Source organism: Hoplias malabaricus, chromosome 9, assembly GCF_029633855.1.
Source record: "Hoplias malabaricus isolate fHopMal1 chromosome 9, fHopMal1.hap1, whole genome shotgun sequence".
NCBI lineage: Eukaryota > Metazoa > Chordata > Actinopteri > Characiformes > Erythrinidae > Hoplias > Hoplias malabaricus.
This window is the reverse complement of record NC_089808.1, coordinates 42,225,136-42,248,725: the sequence shown is the minus strand read 5'-3', so window position 1 is coordinate 42,248,725 and position 23,590 is coordinate 42,225,136. Positions and strand designations below refer to the sequence as shown.

The 23,590-nt window shown below is 48.6% G+C and overlaps 1 protein-coding gene and 1 pseudogene across 4 annotated transcripts in view; one reads left to right on the top strand and one right to left on the bottom strand.

The window, feature by feature from the left end:
• Positions 1-23,590, bottom strand: part of rasal2 (RAS protein activator like 2) — a 97,762-nt gene that overhangs the window by 70,668 nt on the left and 3,504 nt on the right. For 3 of the 4 annotated variants that reach the window (XM_066680500.1, XM_066680501.1, XM_066680502.1), the window contains exon 1: positions 11,984-13,033. The exons of the other annotated variant lie outside the window; for it this stretch is intronic. In XM_066680500.1, coding sequence (XP_066536597.1) covers positions 11,984-12,515 — 532 coding nt within the window. In that variant the 5' untranslated portion in view covers positions 12,516-13,033. Of the gene's footprint in view, positions 1-11,983; positions 13,034-23,590 lie in introns of those variants that run through there. 4 annotated transcript variants of the gene reach the window in all.
• LOC136707216 (RNA-binding protein 25-like) lies at positions 15,909-23,135 on the top strand (annotated as a pseudogene).

Here is a 23,590-nt window from a genome sequence, read left to right as displayed (position 1 = left end):
TAGAGAGGGGGGGGTAGGGAGAGAGAGAGAGAGGGGGGGGTAGGGAGAGAGAGAGAGAGGGGGGTAGGGAGAGAGAGAGAGGGGGGAGAGAGAGAGAGGGGGGGGGTAGAGAGAGAGAGAGAGAGAGAGAGAGAGAGAGAGAGAGAGAGAGAGAGAGAGAGAGAGAGAGAGGAGAGATAGGAGAGAGAGAGAGAGAGAGAGAGAGAGAGAGATAGGGAGAGAGAGAGAGAGAGAGAGCGAGAGAGAGGAGAGGAGAGAGAGGAGATGGGGGGAGAGAGAGAGGATGAAATGTTTAGCATCTTTTGTCTAAAAGTTACTGTGAAAGACCTGATAAATGTCCTGTTTCTGATTTGAAAAACCAAACAGGAAAACACCCCGTCTGTTTGCGGTTGTCATGGCGACGTCACTTTCAACGATCTTGTGGAGTCGACTCCTCTCCACTACCAACGTTTGCTTGGAGTTAGAGGCAGATACTGCGCTGTGTTCTTGGTGTCGTGTGTAAAAAGCTTTCAGAGTGTGACTCAGAGTCGTCAGCGCTGTTGAGTTGCTGTTTCAAGTGAACGCAGTCAGTGAGGAGGAGTCGACTCCCAAAGAATTGAGTCTTCCACCGGCTGAGAATCGCTCGTATCAACAGTCGCCTAATGATTCGGAGAGTTGAATCTCTTGAGTCGACTCAGTCTTCGTTTGAGAATTGGAACTTGGAAAATGTTAATGTTAATTAAAGGTTTGTAAAAGTATTTGAATAAAAAAATTGCCCATTTTCTTTCCATAATTTTGGAAGTTAATATTTTTAAATGTGGTTTTAAACGGTTTGTTAATGAAAATCACTAATTAATGACTTCAGTAAAATAGTAAAACCTTTAAAAATCCACGACTAAAATTAGACTTACGTTTTTAGCTTTAGTGGACTAAGACTAGACTAAACCTTACAGTAATTAAAGCCTAAAAAGAGACTAAACTAGACCGCGTCTCTGGTTGTTTAGACGAGGGGAGTGAAGAGATAAGACTATTTTTGCATGAGGACTGGGTGAATACGTTAAAACTCAACAGAGCGTGGCCTCAGGAACTCGTCCAGCTGGGATTACCCTGCGGTCACCGTCATCTACCTATTCATCTACACAACGTCCAGCACCTCCGTGTCTACTCCTACATCCACCTGTCCATCTCTCCACATACCCTTCTGTCCATCCATCCACCTACAACTCTGTTCATCCACACTCTTGACCTCCCTGCCCTCCACAGGGACACCACCCCTCCACCCTTCTGTCCATCTCTCCATCCATCGGCTCTCTGCAGCATCCTGTGTTAGAGGATATGATTCCTAACTCTGTGTGTGTGTGTTTTCAGAGGGACAGGTGAGCACTGATGTCATGAATTATTCACATCTGTGTTACAAGCCTCTGCAGCGGAAAGAAGACAAACCAGAGGACAGAGGACAGAGAGAGAGAGGAGAGAGACGAGAGAGAGAGAGAGAGAGAACAGTACAGTGTCCAAACACAGGCCGAGTCCCAAAACCTCGTGGTGGACTGGACGCAGCTGGTGGTCTAAGGTGGTCTGAAGGAACCAGTATGTAATCAGTGCTTTATTTAAGGTGGTACAGAGGCACTAGGATGTAGCTGAGAGACAGTTTAAGGTGGACTGGAGACACCAGAATGTAACTTGTGCTCCATTTAAGGTGGTCTACAGGCACCGGAGTGTTACTGGAACGTTATTTAAGGTGGAGCAGAGGCTGACTCTCCTACAAAGGCAGCTGAGTACGTGGGCAGCATCTCGACTGAAACGAAACCCCATTAAATGTGTTTCATGATTACAGTCACACAGTGATTATTTATTTATTTATTATGGTTTGATGACTCTGCACACAACTCCTCCGCTCTGTGGTAGAGCAACATTAACAGCTTACACACACAACACACACTACATACTGAGACACTGACACTGTCCCTCGCCGCCAGAGCCCATGAGCTCATACACAATCCCCTCCTAACATCAGCCTGCTTTCATTTCCTCAGAAGGACCGAGCTCATCCAGAGTGACGCCACACTTCTGGAGAATGAGGGGAGCCCCGGGGCCAGAGAACAGTGTTCAGATACAGACACAACACCAAGATATTAAAGTAACAACGCATGATATTTCTACCTTAAAGTTACAGCTTCAAAATCAGTGTGAAGCTCCGCTGAGCTGTAAGAGGGAGAATAGAGCTTCTGTTGTTGCTACTCCAGGCTCAGCACTGCAGAAACGGCACTATGTAGTTTTAGGAGGAGGGTAGGGAGGTAAGTTTGAGCCGAAGCCTAGTTTGATAGATCACAACTGTAATATTATTATGCTGTAATGCACTGGACCTCCTTCAAAACTGTGGTTTTAAATGTGGCACAGTATCTCTTTCCTGAAAATGAAGTAGCTTTACCACGAATGGATCTCAGTCCTCTTCCCAGAAACCAGGCGCCCATGACCTCAGAAGAGCAACATCTGGCTAGCTGGAAGAAGCAGCTAAATTTGGGCTGTTCTTGTTGGAGTTCACTGCTCCAACTTAAACTGGTTGGTTACAGTAAGTGTGAACGCTCTCTTTCGAACTCTGGTGAGCACCGAAGTGTGAGGGTCTCATTCTGTTTCTGAACGAGCTCCTGGTGTGGCTCATTTTAAGCGTGAAGCAATATGAACCAAAAGCATCAAAAACAGGGCGTGCTGTCCCAAGATGTGGCAACAATCACACCGAGAGGCACTGGGCTGAGCCTCATATCGGTGAGCACAGAGTCGAGTGAAGGGTTTTCGGCGCTGTGCAGTTCAGAGTTCAGATCTGAGTGTTTTCTTTGTTTTCAGCTTCATTCCTCTCTCTTTTAACTCAAACTCAGCGCTAAACTCACACTGCTGTTGGCTACTGGGCTTGTGTTTTATCTCCCACTCGTTTTCAGAGTGTGACATCAGCAGTCAGTGAGCTCCCAGAGCGCCACCTCCCTGTGGCTCTCTTAAACACTCATGAATGAACTCTTCTGTGGTGCCCAACCCTAGAGCAGAGTGCGATAAAAACAACGATCTCAGGGCAGACTCCCATCGTCTCTCTGTATTCATTTTATCACCTCCCTCTGTGTTTCCAGTTTGTAAAAGTTCTCCAGGTGAAACACACACACACACACACACACACACTAAGCCCAGCAGACCGCTCTGATTCTCACTTGCTAGGGTCTGATTGTAAAAGTGTCAGTGTGAACTCAAACCAAACCAGGACTGAAAGGCAACAACGTACCATTTTCTTGTTTGTTCCAAAGGGAGGCACCCTACACGTCTGAACACACCTTACCCTCTCTAGCACTGTCACCCCTCTGGCCTGCGCCTACTCCAATGTGCAGCTGCTCCAGTGTCTCAGAGCTGATGTGAACAGTGTGTGCACAACTGTACTCTTCACTTCACAGCAGCTGTATTCACTCACTATAGAGCTGTCCTTAACTGTGTGGACAGTGTCCTGGAGCAGAGCTCCTGTAAGGGCCCGTGTCTGTCTCTCAGAGGCGGGGGACATCTGTGGTGTTGGTATGTGTCTCTGTTTTGTGCTGAGGGCAGAACCCAGCGCTCTTTTGTTTCCTGCACAAACCCCAGGCTCCTCCAGCGAGTGACTCTGTTTAATATTTAAATTCCATCTGTGCCGTCGGCGAGTCGGGCGAATTTACATCTCTCACTCTCGCTGTCTCCGTCTCTCTCTGGATTTTCCTTCCCAAAGGACAACCCTGCCCCCAGCCTCCAACACCACAACAACAGCTCCAACACTGCGCAGACCTTTTAGAGAATAAAGTAATGATATTTCAAAAATAAAACTGAAATATAATGAGGACACGTGTGGTGTGTTTTCTACAGTGATTTGGAAATACTTTATTTACTGTATTTTATTTTTAGCACTGAGCCTTAGTACTGACACAAATCAGCTACAAACCATCACCGATAGAAGGAGGGCATCAACGTGGGCCAAGAACATCATCCTTCTCATTAGAACAATAGTGTGGACTCATGGGGAACATACTGTACTTTGAAAAATGGTGAAAAAAAAGTAATATCTTATGGTACATACAACATTTCATGTGACCTGCCTCATCAAGGACACAACGCCTTTTCACACTTAGCTTTAAATTCACAGGAAGGAAATGTGCAGTCTTCTGAAGGTCACTCAAAATCTGCCGTGTTGGGTTTTACGGTGTAAAACTGAGACACTAGAGTCGTTTACCACAGAACAAATGTTAATTCAACAGGTTTTAGAAGAAATTAAACCTCAAAAGAGAGAGAATCCGCTACACACTCTGCCAAAACAACAACTACAAAGTCCTAGTAACCACCTGGGATTCACTTTCATACAAATGGGACCCTATATGAACCATCAGATTCACCCACGGCTAGGGTTGGGCGGTATTCTGATAACACGGTGTACTGCGGTATTTAACAATGTGCAGTATTTATCACCTGTGTGTAGTGTTTGAAATTTCATGTGCAATTAAGAGAGCCACAGAGAGGGGGCGCTGTGGGAGCTCATTGACTGCTGATGTCACAGTCTGGAAAAGGGTGGAGAATTAAAACAGAACCGCAGTGTGTGTTTAAAAAGCTGTAAACAGACATAGTTCTCAGAAAATCCTTCACTCGACTCTGTGCTCACAGATATATGGCTTCATCCTCTAAATAAGTGTGTTTTGAGCCTCAGTTCGCTGAAACATCTGCTGCGATGTGCTAAACCACAAGTGCCTGTTAGCGCCAGCTGTGATTCTAAAGTGTACACGTCTTATTTCGCTTGTTTATGAACTTTTCTGTTCCTCCAGCAGCAGTCGCTGAAAGTTGCTGTCTCTCAGACACGGGTTTTTATCGTCAGCACGTGTCGGTGTGCGCTGTCGGGCTGTGTTTAGCTAAATTCACTCCACTTTGTGCTCACAGATATGAGGCTCAGCTCCCCCTCCCCACGGTGATACTGTATACCGCAATGATATTTTAAAGACGTTATTACGGTGTGAAAAACGTGGATACCGCCCGTCACTCCCCACAGCAACACTCCTGCAACAAACTTGGAAACACAAAGATTTGGGACAATCCAGAACCATCCAGGAACAAGCTCGACTTTCAGTAAAACCCAGCTCCTCCGTCTGGGATTCCTGGACCCGGGGGTGATTTGTTATTACAGAACCACCCCCGCCTCATGGGGTAGAGCTGTTCTCCAACACAGCTGCAGGTGAACTGCTCTGAATGATTTAAAGCAGGTCTGAAATATTAACCGGGAGAGGAGCTCTGCCTGGTAACCGCAGCGCCGGCACAGATCTGTCGACGGAAAGTGGGTCAGGAGCCGGAGACACGGCCGAGGGCAGGTTTGGACAGAGGCACGTCTGTGGGTCAACATCCTCAAGAACACGAGGAGCGGCCCGGAGAGACTCCCCCGAGACTCAAACGAGCGTTTACACTGAGAACGACGTTAATGAAGAGGGAAGTGGATTAAAAAGGCAGTGAGATTACATCAGCGTGGATCTGATCAAATATTCATTAAAGATATTAAATAGAACCAATGGTTATTTCATTAAATCTGACATTAATCTGATAAACACAACACCCGCGGGTCATGGAAATAAAAGACATACAGCTGGGTACCGGCAATGATGAGGCGATGAGGGTACAGCGATACAGCGGTTACCATTCGATAAACTGTGATACTGTACGCTAAGAGATATGCTGCAATTTTTAGACAAAAACCACAATAAACACAAGATGTGTTCAGATAAACATACACTCCTCCTTTAATCAAAACAGTTTCCTTCATTTGTTCATTTAAAAACATCCTGCAAGCACTTTATTTCCTTTATATTTATTTGGGGTTTTTCTTAAGTATTTCTTAACTAAGATATGCCATGGTTACGTTGTTCAGACTTCAGATAAAGTAGTGCCATGACGGTGGACATTACAGAGATAAAGACACACGCAAACCCCACTGTTCAGAAAAGAAAAGAAAAAAGTGCACGGAGCTGAAGTGTGGCTTATTTTGGTTCACATTTTGCTGTTGTATTTAAACCTGTTTTTATTTTCTCAGTCAGTTTCTAAAAGGAAATGCGTAGTTTCTGTAACATCCAACAACTCTACGTCATAATCAGGAAAGAATTACAGTTTCAAACGTGATCAGGAATTTTTATCTCAGAAATTAAAGAGACTTCAAGGTTACTAAAAACAAACAAACTACATACAACAACAAACACAAACACAAGTGAATGTGTAGCTGTATGTAGTGTGATTTGTCTTTGTTGTGGAATCCAAACAAACAAACACAGCATTCATCGTGGACGTTACTCGGACTCGTAAAGTCCAAATCAGTGCATGTGAGAACGGAGCGGGAAATGATTCTCCTCCACGGGCTGCACAAGCTCCACGCTTACAGCACGGGTTTCATCTCCCTCTGTGAGAACGCGCTAAAGTACTACTCCGGGACATCTCCAGACCGGATACTCTGGAGTTTCTCTAGACATTCTCTGGGGTTCATGCCGTACTTGGCCAATGCCATCGGATGGGTTCGCTAACGTTAGAAGAGTCTAATGACTGAAGACAGCCCTACGGCGCCCTCTAGTGGCCGGGAGTTTAAACAGAACACAAAACTAACCACTGTCTGCCGCAACTCTTTGCACGTAAACCATTAATTAACATCAATACTGTGTTTCTGAGATTCGATACAGTAAAACATCATTTTGCTATACTTAAGCATATCAATATTTACACACACACACACACACACACTGATCCATTTCCCTTTATTGGACTGAAACCCAAACGAACCTCCGAGTGTTTACAGATGTTCTGACTTCTTTGTTTTCTCATGGGAAAAGGCTGAGTCACATTATTTGAATGTGGCCTGATTGACCAAAGTGCATGGTGTGGTCACCTGGTCAGTAGCGATCGACCGCCGAGTCCTGAACCAGCTCCTTCCAGTGAAGACCGAGCCTGTAGAATCAGCCCAGGCCCTTGGTGTGTGTTTCTGACATCACAACCACAAACCAACCACAGCCAATCAACAGCAAACAATTTACACTGCGACACTGCTCTTAAAATCACACTCCTACAGTAACCCATCAGCACACTGCTCAGGCCCTGCAGACCCCCCCCCTCCACACACACACACACACACACACACACAGACACACAGACACACAGACACACAGACACACAGACAAACAGACACACAGACACACAGACACACAGACACACAGACACACAGACACACAGACACACAGACACACAGACACACACAGCCCCCAACTCTCTCAGAGACTTTTATTTAGTTTTTTTAAGTTTTTCTCATGCCCACCACTGGTCTGGTCTTTGAAAGGTTAATGAGATTTCAGCAGCTGTGGCTGTGCTCATTGTCTCTCAGAAACTTTTATTTGCATAAAAAAGAGAGAGAGAGGTGGATTTTGGGGTGGAGTGTGTGTGTGTGTGTGTGTATTATGTGCCTTTGTGTGTGTCTTGGCACTTTTCCACTGCAGGGTCCCTACTCGACTCATCTTATCTCCATTAGTTTAATCAGGTCCTGGTTCTGGAGGCGGGTTCTTGTTTAGTGGCTGTTCTCTCGTGGTTCAGAGCGAGTCGAGTAGGGACTAAACCGTGGCGTGTAAACCTTGCAGAGCGCTGATCGTCCAGAGAGAGTCGTCACTCTACGCCACGCAACGCAGACGACCAGCACCAACTCTCCATCTGTAAAATCTCCAGCTGCAGCAGAGATCACGTTTGTTTTTATCCGACTCACGACGGCAGCTCGTAAAATGACGCCGTGGTCTTTTGAAGAGGTTCGAACGCTCCTTGGATCGGTGGCCGACGAAAGAATCCAGCGAGAGCTGGACGCTGCAACATGGAAGGAACAAACTCTACTGATCTGTCTGAACTGATGACGGAGCTGTGTTCAGTCCCAAACAACAACAACACGCCGATACACCATGAGTAAACACCGCTTAACGTTACCACCGCCGTTGTTGTGGTTTCCAAAGACCACTGTTCCTGGTGGAAAACTTCTTATAATATATAAATGTGTGTGTGTGTGTATTCCATGGGGATATTATGGGGTACCCTCCCTCACTCTCCTCTGTGAAGTCAGACCCGAGCTCAGAGCCGGACCCCAGGATGAGTGTGTGTTTACACTTTGAAGTGTAATAACACCCAGGAGCACAAAACAAACCCTAAGGAGCTTCATCTCCGTCAGAGCGATGCTGGGGGGCTTCGGTTTCTCCTGCTGAGCGCTAGGAACACACACTCCCCACAAGGTGGGTCCTCCTCCGAGTCTACACTCCTGTGATGTCAGCATCAGGCAGATCCCCCGAGAAAAGACCCCCCCCACACACATACACACACACACACACACACACACACACAACTCCCAGCCCCCGATATCCATCACAATGCTAACAATCCTCTAAAACACCCACCCAGACCCCACAGTCCTCCACCTACCCATCCATTCAGTGTCTGCAGCACACACTCAGCCATCAGAGCCCACGTCGGCTCCACAACACACACACACACACACGCACACCCCAAACCCTGAGTATTAGCTAAGAGCTGAGTCCTGTGTAGATATGGCAGTAAAATACTGTGTTTATAACGATGTTTGTAACGAAGCAGTATTGGATTAACATTAACGTTAGAGAGTGAGGCTGTGTCCCAAACCACACACTGGACCTTTACACACTACACCACAGAGACACTGCTGAGGGTGGTGTGTGTATTCACACTGTTCAGAGCAGCAGTGTGCGGTTTGGGACACGGTCAGAGACTAACGTTAACTCTTCCTCACGCCCTGAACACAGCTGATATTAACACTCACTAACTCTCAGATCCTCCTCTGTTTCCCTGAGGAAGTTATTAATAAAGACAGGCTCATTATTAAATTATCTTCAGAGTCAGTGCCCCACCTGCAGTACCCTCCACTGACAAACACTGCCCTAACCCCAGCCTTAAAACGTCTCCACCTTAAACTGTATTGATTACGTTTCGGGGACCAGCAGCTGGTGACTAGTCCCCGCAAGTGGAGTGTGTGAACGGGTCTCGTCCTCACAGTGGTATATATTACTGTTACACTTACACACACACACACACACACACACACACACACACACACACACACACACACACACACACACACACACACACACACACACACACACACACCAGTGTAGCCTCTCTATCAAACAGTAAAACTCTGCGATCTCCTCACTCACTCCTCACTCACACACACACATTCCTCACACACACACACACACTCCTCACACACACACACACACACACACACTCCTCACACACACACACACTCCTCACACACACACACACTCCTCACACACACACTGCAGTGTAGCCTCTCTATCACACAGTAAATCTCTGCAATCTCCTTACACACACACACACACACACACTCACTCACACACTCACACACACACACACACACACTCCTCACTGTATTCTCTTGTCTTTGTTACTTCTGTATTTTTATTCTTCTATTTACTCAGTGTTTCTCTGGAAGAGAAGCAGCGCGGGGCAAGAGTTCCCCCTCAGTCAGGGAAACTACCCCCTCACAGTAAACTACCCCCTCACACCTGCACCGAGAGAGAGAGAGAGAGAGAGGAGAGAGAGAGAGAGAGAGAGAGAGAGATAGACATACAGAGAGCAGAGAGAGAGAGAGAGAGACATACAGAGAGCAGAGAGAGAGAGAGAGAGAGAGACATACAGAGAGAGAGAGAGAGAGAGAGAGACAGAGAGAGAGAGAGAGACATACAGAGAGCAGAGAGAGAGAGAGGGAAAGAGAGAGTGAAATACAGAGAGAGAGAGAGAGAGAGAGAGAGAGAGAAATACAGAGAGAGAGAGAGAGAGAGAGAGAGAGAAATACAGAGAGACAGACAGAGAGAGACATACAGAGAGCAGAGAGAGAGAGAGAGAGACAGAGAAACATAGAGAAGTGAAACTGAGTGGTGTAACGTCTGCGCTTTAAACCTGTGCCACAACGTCCCCACAGGGAGACACAAACCTGACTGAACCCGCAGGCTCAGCTCGGCTCAGCTCAGTGATACTGGGACATTGTGAGGTCAGTCGACCTGTTTCTGGAATCGGGGGTGTTTTCCTACCCTGCTTCAACAGTTACACAGCGTAGTTTCTGCAGTGCCGATGCTGCAGTGGCAGGGACAGAGGCTCCGTTCTCTCAGCCACAGCTCAGTGGAGCATCACGGCGACTCTGAAGCTGTAACTTTAGGGGTGAAATATTACATAGTGCTGCTTTAATGAGTCCACAGTCCAGAGAGCGTCTTACAGCTGAGAGTTTCTACAGTTTTCAGGGTTCAACACACGCTGGACTACCACAGAGTAAACACAGAGCTGTTCACTCAGCACCAACATGAACCAGCAGAGTCTCACCTGGCCTCAGCGTCCCCACACTACACACTCCGCCCTGAACACACACACACACGACAAACCCGCAGTGTAAACAAACCTGGTGGACGACGGTGACATAACCCCTGCTCAGCTCCGAACGGCCCGACGCTAACGTGGGGTCCACACCACACCACACCAAGTCAGAAACACTGAACACGCCTCGTATTTACCCAACTGCACTAGGACAAGACCGGAGGGGTACACACCAGAGGAACAGAGACCGGAGGGGTACAGACCGGAGGAACAGAGACTGAAGGGGTACTGACCGGAGGAACAGAGACCGGAGGGGTACAGACCGGAGGAACAGAGACCGGAGGAAGAGAGACCGGAGGAAGAGAGACCGGAGGGGTACAGACCGGAGGAACAGAGACCGGAGGGGTACAGACCGGAGGAACAGAGACTGAAGGGGTACTGACCGGAGGAACAGAGACCGGAGGGGTACAGACCGGAGGAACAGAGACCGGAGGAAGAGAGACCGGAGGAAGAGAGACCGGAGGGGTACAGACCGGAGGAACAGAGACCGGAGGGGTACAGACCGGAGGAACAGAGACTGAAGGGGTACTGACCGGAGGAACAGAGACCGGAGGAAGAGAGACCGGAGGGGTACAGACCGGAGGAACAGAGACCGGAGGAACAGAGACCGAAGGGGTACAGACCGTGTCTCTCTCTGCGTCTCAGGGTGAATTCCAGTGCCATCTAAATCTACTGGAAAAGCACATTCACTTCTCCTCTCCTCAAACAGAACTAAAACCACAGGCCGACGAAACCACAGAAACGATGCTGGAGCAGGACCCTCTCTGAGCCGTCAGTCGTCGCCCTGGATAACACTGAGGACCATTCACACACACAGGACTCAACAACGTGCCGCTCGCTCGGCTCTGTTCTGGAGACGTCACAGTGATTTGTTTAAAAGCAGTGGTTTTATTTGGTTTATGTTTTATTTAGGGAAACTTTGACGTTCCAATTCCAACGTCTGAATATTTTTAACAACAAAATAAACTCAATGACCTTAAGAAATAATGATGTTTAAAGGCTCTGTGAAGGAGTGTAACTGCACTGTCATGGTATTGGTTTTATCTTGATGTGAGGGGAATAACACCGTCCTATAATAACCATAATATCGTTTATCGCAATTATCTCTGGGGGAATATATCGACCACAAGAACCGCGTACTGTGACGGTCCGAGTCCGAGTCTGAGTCTGCGCTACAGCGAAGGACAGGGGAGCGCTCCGACCTCGGTTCCATCAAATACACAAACGACTACGGGGCAAAGACACGTCCAAAAACACACACAATTCAAACTGGTCTCAGTCCGTGAACTTTTAGGAAACACAGTACGGACAGTGGTGTCCCAACACGTCCAGAGTGGACACACACACACACACGTCTCCAGCTTATACTTCATCAATAAAGACTCCTCATAAGAGCCTCGCCTCTAAGAACCAATCAGATCTCACCGTGGACCGCTCTGAGGGTCAAACCCCCACCAAAACATAAAGAACACCAAAGACAGAGAGGGGGCCCCCCACGTCACATTCACAAAGCCCCCTCCAGGACTCGCTTTTCTCCTACCGTCTTCCGACACCTCCGCGGCGTCCAGCTCGTCTCTGGACGTCAGGATCCGGCCGATCCTCCGGGTCATGGACAAGAGGATCCCGGAGAGATGGAGGTGACTCAGGCTGCCCCGGTCGTGTCTCTGCGGTACGGGCTCCGGGTCCACGTTGGTGCCAGGTTCTGAGACGGACCGTAAGAAAGGTCTGGGGCGGTTGGTCTGCGGCTGGACGTGAGCGAGCAGGACCCCGGAGCTGGTGATCCGGCTGGAGTCCGGCAGGCTGTGGACCCTGTAGACCGGAAGGCTGGCCGGGAGAGTGTTGGACCAGCTCTGGTTCTGGCTGAAGAGCTCTCGCTTGGCTCGGATTCGTCTCTCATCTTCTTCCAAGGGCTCGGCCGGAACGGAGTTGGAGCGAAGCTTGAGCCAGGGCCTGCTGAGCATCCTCCAGCGCAGGGAGCCTTCTCTGCCGGAGGAGCTTTGAGGCTGGCTTCTGGGGGAGCCGAGTCGATCGGCCAAGCTCCTCCGGCTCCTCCGGGTTCTTCTGAGACTCATGGTCCAAGGAGGAGGAGGTCTGGCCCTGTGTCTGGGTCCTAGTGTCTTCAGCGAGTCTCTTCTCGCTCGGCTACATGACCGACAGGGGTCACCTTCAGCGCACGGCGTCCAAATAAAGCCTGATCGGAAAGAGAGCGCTCACACATGTGCTTCGGTTCCCAGCCGAGGTCCGTCCCGTTCCACCTCTTTCATCTGAGACCACGCGGGTTCTCGGGTCTCGGCTCCGTCTCCACTTCTTCTTTACAACGCGGAGACGGAGAAGGACACGTCCACAGCAGTTGCAGCATCAGCCACCATTTCCTGCTTCTGGGTCTCAGTGTTGTTTCCTGAGAGGAAGTGGGGTGTCTGGTGCGTGCTCCACTCGTCTCTCAGCGTCCAATCAGAGGAGAGACCAGGCCCTGAACAGCCTCCGTCTGACGTCGTCTCAATCTCAAACTCTCCCTACAGCTCTGCTGAAATTCTACTGAAGAACATGAGACCTCCGAGAACTCTGTCACAGCCTTCTACACACACACACACACACTCTAACTGACACACAAACACACACACTCTCACTGACACACACACTCTCTCTCCCTGACACACACACACACTCTCCCTGACACACACACACACTCTCCCTGACACACACACACACTCTCCCTGACACACAAACACACACACACACACACACACTGACACACACACACTAACTCACTCTCTCTCTCTCTAACTCACACACACACACAAACTCTCTCTAACTCACACACATACACACACTCTCTCTAACTCACACACACACTGACACTCTCTCTCTCTCTCTCTCTCACACACACACACACACTAACTCACACACACACACTCTCTAACTCACACACACACACACACTCTCTAAATCACACACACACACTCTCTCTAACTCACACACACACTGACACTCTCTCTCTCTCTCACACACACACACACACACACACACACACACACACACACACTAACTCACTCTCTCTCTCTCTAACTCACACACATGCTGACACACACACCCCATCTAACTCACACACACACACACACACTGACACACACACACACACACTCTACCTCACACACACACACTCTCCACCTCACACACACACATACACACACTCTCTCTAACTCAAACACACACACACACACACACACACACACTCTCTCTCTAAATCACACACACACACACACTCTCTCTCTCTCTAAATCACACACACACACATACTCTCTAACTCACACACACACACATACACACACTCTCTCTAACTCACACACACACTGACACAAACACACACACTCTCTAACTAACACACACACTGACACACACACACACTCTCTCTAACTCACACACACACACTCTCTCTCTCTAACTCTCACACACACACACACTCTCTCTCTAACTCACACACACACACTCTCTCTCTCTAACTCACTCACACACACACACTAACTCACTCTCTCTCTCTCTAACTCACACACACACACACAAACTCTCTCTAACTCACACACATGCTGACACACACTCCATCTAACTCACACACACACTGACACTCTCTCTCTCTCTCACACACACACACACACTCTCTCTAACTCACACACACACACACACTCTCTCTCTAACTCACACACACTCTCTCTCTCTAACTCACACACACTCTCTCTCTAACTCACACACACACACTCTCTAACACACACACACACACTCTCTCTCTAACACACACACACACACTCTCTCTCTCTAACTCACACACACACACACTCTCTCTCTCTCTAACTCACACACACACACACACACTCTAACTCACACACACACACTCTAACTCACACACACACACTCTAACTCACACACACACACACACACTCTAACTCACACACACACACACACACACACACACACACACACACACACTTTATAACTCACACACACACCTGAGGTGGAGGTGGTGTGGGGGTGAGAGGGAGGTCCTCAGAACACAGGAACTCTGTTCCAGAGTGAATAAGAACAACTGTCCCCTCAGAGCGGACCACCACAGACACATTTCCTCACTACTGTTTCCTGTTTACACACTCTTTTACACCTCTCTGCGCACACACACACACACACACACACGTCCACCCCGGTTCTGTGGAGGGTTCCCCGGTTCCGTGGGGCTCTCGGGAGGACGCAGGTGTGGAGGTGAGTAATTAACGCCTGCTCTGAGTGAGAGACGGTGACAGACATCTAGAGCCGAGGAGTGAGGACCGTCATTAAACACCAGAACCCCTCAGCGCCGCGGTTCTACAGGAACACGCCCAGGGACGGGGGACACAGCAGGGGCTTAAACCAGTCCGGGGGTCTTTACCCGGGTGTGGGAGCCCGGGGGTGGGGGGGGGGGGGGCAGTGGATTAGCGCAGACGGTTGAAGCCAAACGTGAAAATGCGTCCTCTCACCCCCACATGCGTCCTCTCACTCCCCGCCGCTTCACTCACGGAGAGGAGTAACAACACTGCACCTTTAACACCACCTCCCTGAGCTCAGAGAGGACAGGAGCAAGGATACACACACACACACAGGATACACACACACACACACACCTCTTAAAAATAGCTCCACTCTGTGTAAAGGTCCTGGGAGTCGAGAGAGAGAGAGAGAACAGAGAGAGAGAGAGAGAGAGAGAACAAAGAGAGAGAACAGAGAGAGAGAGAGAGAGAGAGAGAGAAAGAACAGAGAGAGAGAGAGAGGAAGAACAGAAAGAGAGAGAAAGAACAGAGAGAGAGAGAGAGAAAGAACAGAGAGAGAGAGAGAGGGAGAGAGAGAAAGAACAGAGAGAGAGAGAGAAAGAACACACAGAGAGAGAGAGAAAGAACAGAGAGAGAGGGAGAGAGAGAGAAAGAACAGAGAGAGAGAGAGAGAGAAAGAACAGAGAGAGAGAGAGAAAGAACACAGAGAGAGAACAAGATACCTTTTTTTACTTTTAACACAGTTTTATTATAAATCAATCCACATGTCAAAGCTGTACAATAATAAATTACAATGTATTAAAAGAAAAGAAAACAGAGACAGAGAGAAAGAGAGAGAGAGAAAACAGAGTGACAGAGGGATAGAGAAAGCACATACAGAGAGAGAGAGAGAGAGAAAATAGAGTGACAGAGGGATAGAGAAAACACAGAGAGAGAGAGAGAGAGAACAGAGGGATAGAGAAAACAGAGAGAGAGAGAAAGAGAGAGAGAGAAAACAGAGTGACAGAGGGATAGAGAAAGCACATACAGAGAGAGAGAGAGAGAGAAAACAGAGTGACAGAGGGATAGAGAAAACACACACAGAGAGAGAGAGAGAGAGAGAAAATAGAGAGAGAAAGAAAACAGAGTGACAGAGGGATAGAGAAAACACAGAGAGAGAGAGAGAGAGAGAAAGAAAGAGAGAGAGAGAGAACAGAGAGACAGAGGGATAGAGAAAACACACACAGAGAGAGAGAGAGAGAGAGAGAGAGAGAGAGAGAAAATAGAGAGAGAAAGAAAGAGAGAGAGAAAACAGAGTGACAGAGGGATAGAGAAAACACACAGAGAGAGAGAGAGAGAGAGAGAGAGAGAGAACAGAGGGATAGAGAAAACAGAGAGAGAGAAAACAGAGTGACAGAGGGATAGAGAAAACACACACACAGAGAGAGAGAGAGAGAGAGAGAAAATAGAGAGAGAAAGAAAACAGAGTGACAGAGGGATAGAGAAAACACAGAGAGAGAGAGAGAGAGAGAGAGAGAGAGAGAGAGAAAGAAAGAGAGAGAGAGAGAACAGAGAGACAGAGGGATAGAGAAAACAGAGAGAGAGAGAAAACAGAGTGACAGAGGGATAGAGAAAACACACACAGAGAGAGAGAGAGAGAGAGAGAAAATAGAGAGAGAAAGAAAGAGAGAGAAAACAGAGTGACAGAGGGATAGAGAAAACACAGAGAGAGAGAGAGAGAGAGAGAGAGAGAGAGAGAGAGAGAGAGAAAGAAAGAGAGAGAGAGAGAACAGAGAGACAGAGGGATAGAGAAAACAGAGAGAGAGAGAAAACAGAGTGACAGAGGGATAGAGAAAACACAGAGAGAGAGAGAGAGAGAGAGAGAGAGAGAGAGAGAGAGAGAGAGAAAGAAAGAGAGAGAGAGAGAACAGAGAGACAGAGGGATAGAGAAAACAGAGAGAGAGAGAAAACAGAGAGACAGAGGGATAGAGAAAACAGAGAGAGAGAGAAAACAGAGTGACAGAGGGATAGAGAAATAACAGAGAGAGAGAGAGAGAGAGAGAAAACAGAGAGAGATACATACAGAAAGAGAGAGAGAGAGAGAAAACAGAGAGAGATACATACAGAAAGAGAGAGAGAGAGAGAGAGAGAGAGAGAGAGAGAGAGAGAGAGAGAGAGAAAACAGAGAGAGACAGATGGAGAGACTGAGCTGTGGGGACAGCAGAGAGAAACCCGTGACGGTTCTTCTCCAGATCGTACTTTTAATAAATAATAGTGTAGGACCACAGCCTCTGGAATATATTTAAAGGTGGTGTGCACCACGCAGCTGCTCTCCACCACCTTAAAAACCTCACTGCGTTAACTACAGTAACAACACAGAACCAAACTCTGAATCAGAAGAGTGAAGAGTGAACATACACCGATGTTTTAACACTGTCCCCACCACACCACCACAGTCTGAAAGGTCCTCACTATTTCAAACACGACGTAGTTCCACCTTAAACGCTGCTGCTATATTCACACACTCTAACCCCGGCAGAGATGACGTTAAACACCTTGAACAGGCGCCTGGACACGACTACTGCGTCATTTAAGGAGAGACAAGGCTGCAAACGGGAGAATAACAGCTTTGTTTATTATTCTTCTGTTCACCTTAAGTGCAGCAGCTGTTACAGAGTCAGACAGAGGCCTGGGTCTCGGCCTCCGGAGGATGATCACTAAGATAACTGTGTTAAAGCTGTTTATTTATACACACACACACACATATATATACACACACACATATACACACACACACACACATATATACACACACACATACACACACACACACACACACATACACACACACACACACACATATACACACACACACACATATATACACCCACACATACACACATTTAATAAATATTGTTGGTTTACACATCATTTTTGACGTGTTGCTCACGTGAGGCCTGAGGTCACGTGAGGCGGTGCATTAATAATGAAGCCTGGACATTAGCGTTAGCGCTGCAGCGCTGAGACAGGGGCACATTCCTCCCGCCCCCGAGTTTATTTTTATCCGCCGCGAGGTTCCAGCTCCTGTTTCAGAGCTGAGGGAAATCCTGCCGCGGTCCACTTTCCACTCGCAGGACACGGCTGTCGCGCGCCGCTCTCGCGCAGGACGCAATTTTCAGCTCAGTGTTGCTCAGGTACCGGAGGGAGGATCATCAGATCACTCCAGAGAACACTGTTCCACTGATCCACAGCCCACAGCTGGAGGGGTTCACACACCTCTGGCCCACAGCTGGAATTGGACACAGTGAGCTTAGGGGGTGTGTGTGAGCGGGAGGAAGACAGAAGAAGACAGAGAGACTTAAAGAGAGACGGATGGAGCCAGAGACACCAACACGAGAAAGAGAGGGAGACAGAAGGAGGAGAGAGATGTGAAGAGGGTGAAAGAGAAAGATGGTTTGTCCCAGGTGTGTGTGTGTGAGAGAGAGAGAGAGAGAGAGAGAAATGTACACACACATTAGACACAGTGTCTTTACTTTCAGTTTAAAAACACATAACTACAGACGTGTGTTTAAACGAAGGCGCCACATCATTCCCTCTTTACATACTGAGTCTTATCAGAGAGCAAGAGAGAGAGAGAGAGAGAGAGGGGGGGGGAGAGAGAGAGAGAGAGAGAGAGAGAGAGAAAGAGATAGAGATATGACCCCATTCAGAGTTCTTCAATCATGAAATCAAACTGTGTTTAACCGTGTCGCCAGATTCCCTTGGCTCCGCAAATCTGCCCAGGGCCTTTCTGCATTATCACTAACACACACACACACACACACACACACACACACACACACACACACACTTCAGCAGGATTGTCTACAGTTGAGGCTCTCTGCCCTAATTTGGAAACTGTTTGGTGCGTTTCCACCAAAAAAAATAAACTGGCTCCAGAACCAGAACAATTAGTTCAGTGGGTTCTTCATCAGGAACCGTGACAGCGTTCGTGGGCGAGGCGAGATAAAGAAGCTCCAGAAAGAGCTCAGAGGTTTTACATTCACGTCTCACGCTCACAAAACAGACACGTGTCCGATCAAGGAGCACATTCGCAAGTGTCTGATTTGACGAGTTCACACAGTCCGGGAAAGATCAGGTTTCAGTCCCATGAGGGCAGAACAATCTGGTCCGATTCGCTCAGTCACGGGTCAGAGCAGCGGAGGAACACCGCGCCGGCGCCGAGCCTGGGACGGTTAAACCAATTAAACTAATCAATCCGGCCTCGTTCACAGGGTCCAGACCCAGGCCTGAGGGATAAAACCTGAGGGATAAAGCTGTCGACTCAGTGGTTAAAGAGTGGAAACACACACACACACACATACACACACTAATCAATAGCACAGGAGGGATTCATGTCCCGAAGATAAAAATTTAGCTGCCGTAATCCCCACCCTGAGGGGCTTAGGAATAATTCCCCAGATCCTCCTCCACTGTTTATAGATCACACACACACACACACACACACACACACTATGGTGTGGACAGTTGCTTATCCAGCGTTTCTTCTGAAACTAATGGTGCCACCACGGTGTTTGTCCAGCCTCTACTCCTCGGGGAAGGACACACTACAGTCTGGAACATTGCTGTGAGGATCTGATGGCAGCCTCAAGGAGAGCACCAGTGAGGCACTGGAGAATTGCTTCCGCTTTAGGCACTGGATGGAATTACATCACCCCAGAGAACACAGACACTGACGCTTCCGGCGAGCTCCTGTTTCTCTGTGGAGATATAAAACTGTACCTCGGCGATGGAGGCGTCCGGGCGTGAGGCGGGTCACCCTCCAGGGGCCACCTACCCGCCTCCAGGGGTTACATAGTGCAGTCTCTGCAGTGCTGATCTCCCTGTCACAGCTCAGAGGAGCATCACGATGAATCAGAAGCTGTGATTTAAAGGTGAAAACATTAGAGTCACTTTAAAAGGCAAAACGCTCTTTAGACGTCTGGTTCCCTTCACCTCCATTATCACCATTATCAGCGGTTCTCTCTCTAGAACTCGGAGCCTTTCACACAGAGCCACTGTCGCCAGGCTGGTGAAGAAGGGACTGATGTGAAATCTTCTTGTGAAGGAGCCAGACGTCCCAGGGACCAGGGACACAGGGTTTATCCTCTCCATAGATCAGCACTGGGGTTGAAAACAGGAAGAGAGTGGGGGGGGTCCTTCCTGTGTTTGCAGGTAACGCCTCAGTCCTCCGGCCGTGGTCTTAAAGCCTGGAGTCGGAGGGAAAGGGTGGAGGATGGACAGATACCTGCCTTTCCTTTCGGAGAGCTGACGCCACTCCTGAGGCTCCAACGGGTCCCAAAAAGGCCTGAGGGTTGCGTAACAGCCTATGGAATATGCAGTGTGTGTGTGTGTGTGTGTGTGTGTGTGTGTGTGTACTCTAAGAAAACCAGGTTTCTAAGATAATCCAACTTTAGATGTTGATTCAAGGCTCCACTAAATGAGGTCATTTACTAAATAAGTTTTCAGACAAAAGCAAGGGGTAAAAGCGCCTGTTCCTTTAAATGATAACGAGCCGCTCGCTGTTCACCCCGACCCCGAGCGCACAGCAGTGAGGAGCGAGGAGCAGAAGCTCTGGTTTTTAGCCGTTTTCTCTTTCAGATTCCTCCCATCTCTAACCCATCCAGGGCGCTTTAGGTTAGATATTTTTCAAGAAACGTTTCCACAGACAAATGTCACACCAAGTCTGTTTCACACACAGTGGGGGGCCCACTCTGTGGACCATAATCTGGTTCATTCAGCGCCTACAAAAGAGTCCTCCCCTGAGAGTGACATTTAAAATAAAAATAATAAATAATCTCTGTCACGAGTGTTATATAAATATTATTTCTAACCATAGCACAGAGATAAACCCCTTCGCCATCTTCCCTTTCTCTGAGTGAACCTTTAATAGGCTTAAACACGAGGGTCTCCCTCAGAATAAAGCCCCTCGGAGCAGCGAGAGAGGAGCATAGTCCTAATCCTAATCCACACCGTGTTAAATACAGAGCGGACAAAGACACGCTCAGCCATTTAACCTCAATTAAACACGGCCTTGTGACTGAGTCATGGACAAACGATGAGACACGGACGCTCTGTTTGGACCCTGAAGGACTCTCTGTTCACGTCCACCGTCGGGAGGGGTCTCGGTGTGTGTCCTGACCTGATACTGGAGAATATCGCTGGGTTAACAAAGGGTTAACAGTTGTGCAGTCACTCAAAAACCAAAGGGTAAGTATCAACAAGGTCACGTGGAAAACTGAAGCCACAGGGAGGGGGCGCTGTGGGAGCTCGCTGACTGATGATGTCACAGACGGGTGAACACGATTGGACTGTCCTGAAATCAAAGAGGATGAGAGGTGGTTTTCTACCACCCAGTTACATAGTGCAGTTTCTGCAGTGCTGAGCCCAGAACATCAACGACAGAGGAATATGATGACGATGATGATTTTAAACATGGCTCTGTTGGTAACGGGTCCCTCACACAACTTTAAAAACACGTCTTCACCGCTGCGTCTGTAAAAACACAACCTTAAGAGCAAGAGCCTACGGCCGCTCGTGTTTCGGATCAGCAGGGGGTAAGCCCTCCCCGGTTCTCCACACAGAGCCCAGCTGGAGCGGCAGGGTTTAAATCCTGACGTCTCCGATGATAAAGCAGCTACGTCAGCACCCACCAGCTCCTCCCACGCGTCCCCCGTCCCCAGCCGAGTCCGTACTCTCCCCTAGAAACCTACAAAACATGTGACAGACGGCCAGCAACTGTGAGAGCCAGGGTACAGCAGACAGAAGAATCCCAGGCACGGAAAAACGTTCCTCTGCAGTCTCCCAATGACTTCACATCACTCACATGACTCACACTGACGAGAAGAGAGAGCGGGACGAGGAGAGAGAGAGAGAGAGAGAGAGAGAGAGAGAAGAGAGAGAGAGAGAAGAGAGACAGGGACAGAGACACAGAGAGAGAGAGACACACAGAGAGACAGAGAGAGACACAGAGAGACAGAGCAAGAGAGAGACAGAGACACCCAGAGAGAGAGAGAGAGAGAGAGAGGGGGGGAGAGAGAGAGAGAGGGGAGAGAGACAGACAGAGTGAGAGAGAGAGAGACAGAGAGCAGGAAGTGCCGGACGGCGTCCTTACAGAGTTATTTCAGCCTGTGGAACGCCGTTCCTGCTCACTGAGGTCATTCATAAAAACAGTGTTATTACATCACGGGCCCCGGCACATTCTCCCAGCCATGAGGACACGAGGAGGCGAGGGGCCGGGGGATTTTAGGGTGGAGTAGAGGGGAGGAGGGTGGGGGGGACAGTAGGGATACACACCCTGTGAGACCAATGAGGTCTGGGGCTGTTCACTAACAAACAATCACACTATTCACTGCGGCCCCCGCTAATCCTCCCCCTCAGAGTCTGACCACTAAACATTCGTACGAGAGCAGGCTCACGTCTGGTCTCAGCACCCCCCTCTTCTCCACAGTGGAACACAGTTCTGTTTCTGTGTCCTGCTTTAGTCCAAACCCCACGAGCCCCACAGCAGTGTTCTCCCCCTGTGTAAACAGCCCCTGTTCAGAACGCCCGCTTTCAGCACCTGTTCCTTTAAATGATAATGAGCCGCTCGCTGTTCACCCCGACCCCGAGCGCACAGCAGTGAGGAGCGAGGAGCAGAAGCTCTGGTTTTTAGCCGTTTTCACTCTGTTCTCTTTCTTCTCCGTTTTTACTCAGTGCTCTTATTTCTCCGCGCTCGTTGTGTCTGTTTTGCTGAGTTTAACCTTGTCTTTGCGCTCTCACATAAACGCGGGTCCAGCGCTGTGATTGGACAGACTCAGACGAGGGGGCGGGGCCATTCTAAAGTCTCTGCACCCGACATCAGAAGCAGAGCAGAATCAGAACGACTCGTTTTAGCCTGTGTTTTCTGACTTAGAGCCCACAGAAGTGACCGGGGGTGGGGTCTTATTTTACAGTGTGTGGGTTGGTGGGTGAAAGGTTTAATACTCTGTATGAACTGTATGTTACAGTGATACTGTATGTGCTGTGAGCACAGGGACTGCAGTGGGAATACACCCTCTGGTTATTTCTGTGTATTTCCTGACTGTTTGTGCGTTTTTATCAGTGCATTAACTCAGCTATCGTTTTGATCCAATCAGCCAGGACGCACGTCGCTCAGAAGCCTCACTCTCTGGTTCCCAGGATGCACAAATAAATCTATAAATAGAGGAGGACATTCCGGCAAACTCCCAGAAGATCAACAATGTGAGATCATGAGCAAGAAGGAATAGTTCTCCCTGATTTCTCAACATCCTCCACATCACAGAGCCCCGGCTCAGCTTCCCGGGAGCTCTCGCTGATCTCACTGATCCGAGTCGAACGCCTAGCAACTCAAGTCCAGACTCAACAGGGGACGAGAACTGAGGACACGCTGCCATCTCTGGAAAATCTCACTGTGACTCACTGATGTCTCAGTGTCACACTGCTTTCAGTCTGAAGTGGAGGACGGACAAATACAGGGACAGCGCAGTCACCACAGGGAGTGGGTTTATAAAGACGAGGATGTGAGTGACTGGGTGAATGTGTGAATGTGATACTGTTCACAGGTGTAAGGGTGTGTGAGTGACTGGGTGAATGTGAGATACTGTCCACAGGTGTGAGTGTGTGTGTGTGAGTGACTGGGTGAATGTGTGAGTGACTGGGTGAATGCGTGAATGTGAGATGCTGTCCACAGGTGTGAGTGTGTGTGTGTGTGAGCGACTGGGTGAATGTGTGAGTGACTGGGTGAATGTGTGAATGTGAGATGCTGTCCACAGGTGTGAGTGTGTGTGTGTGAGTGACTGGGTGATTGTGTGAAACTGTCCAGAGAAGATTCAGTA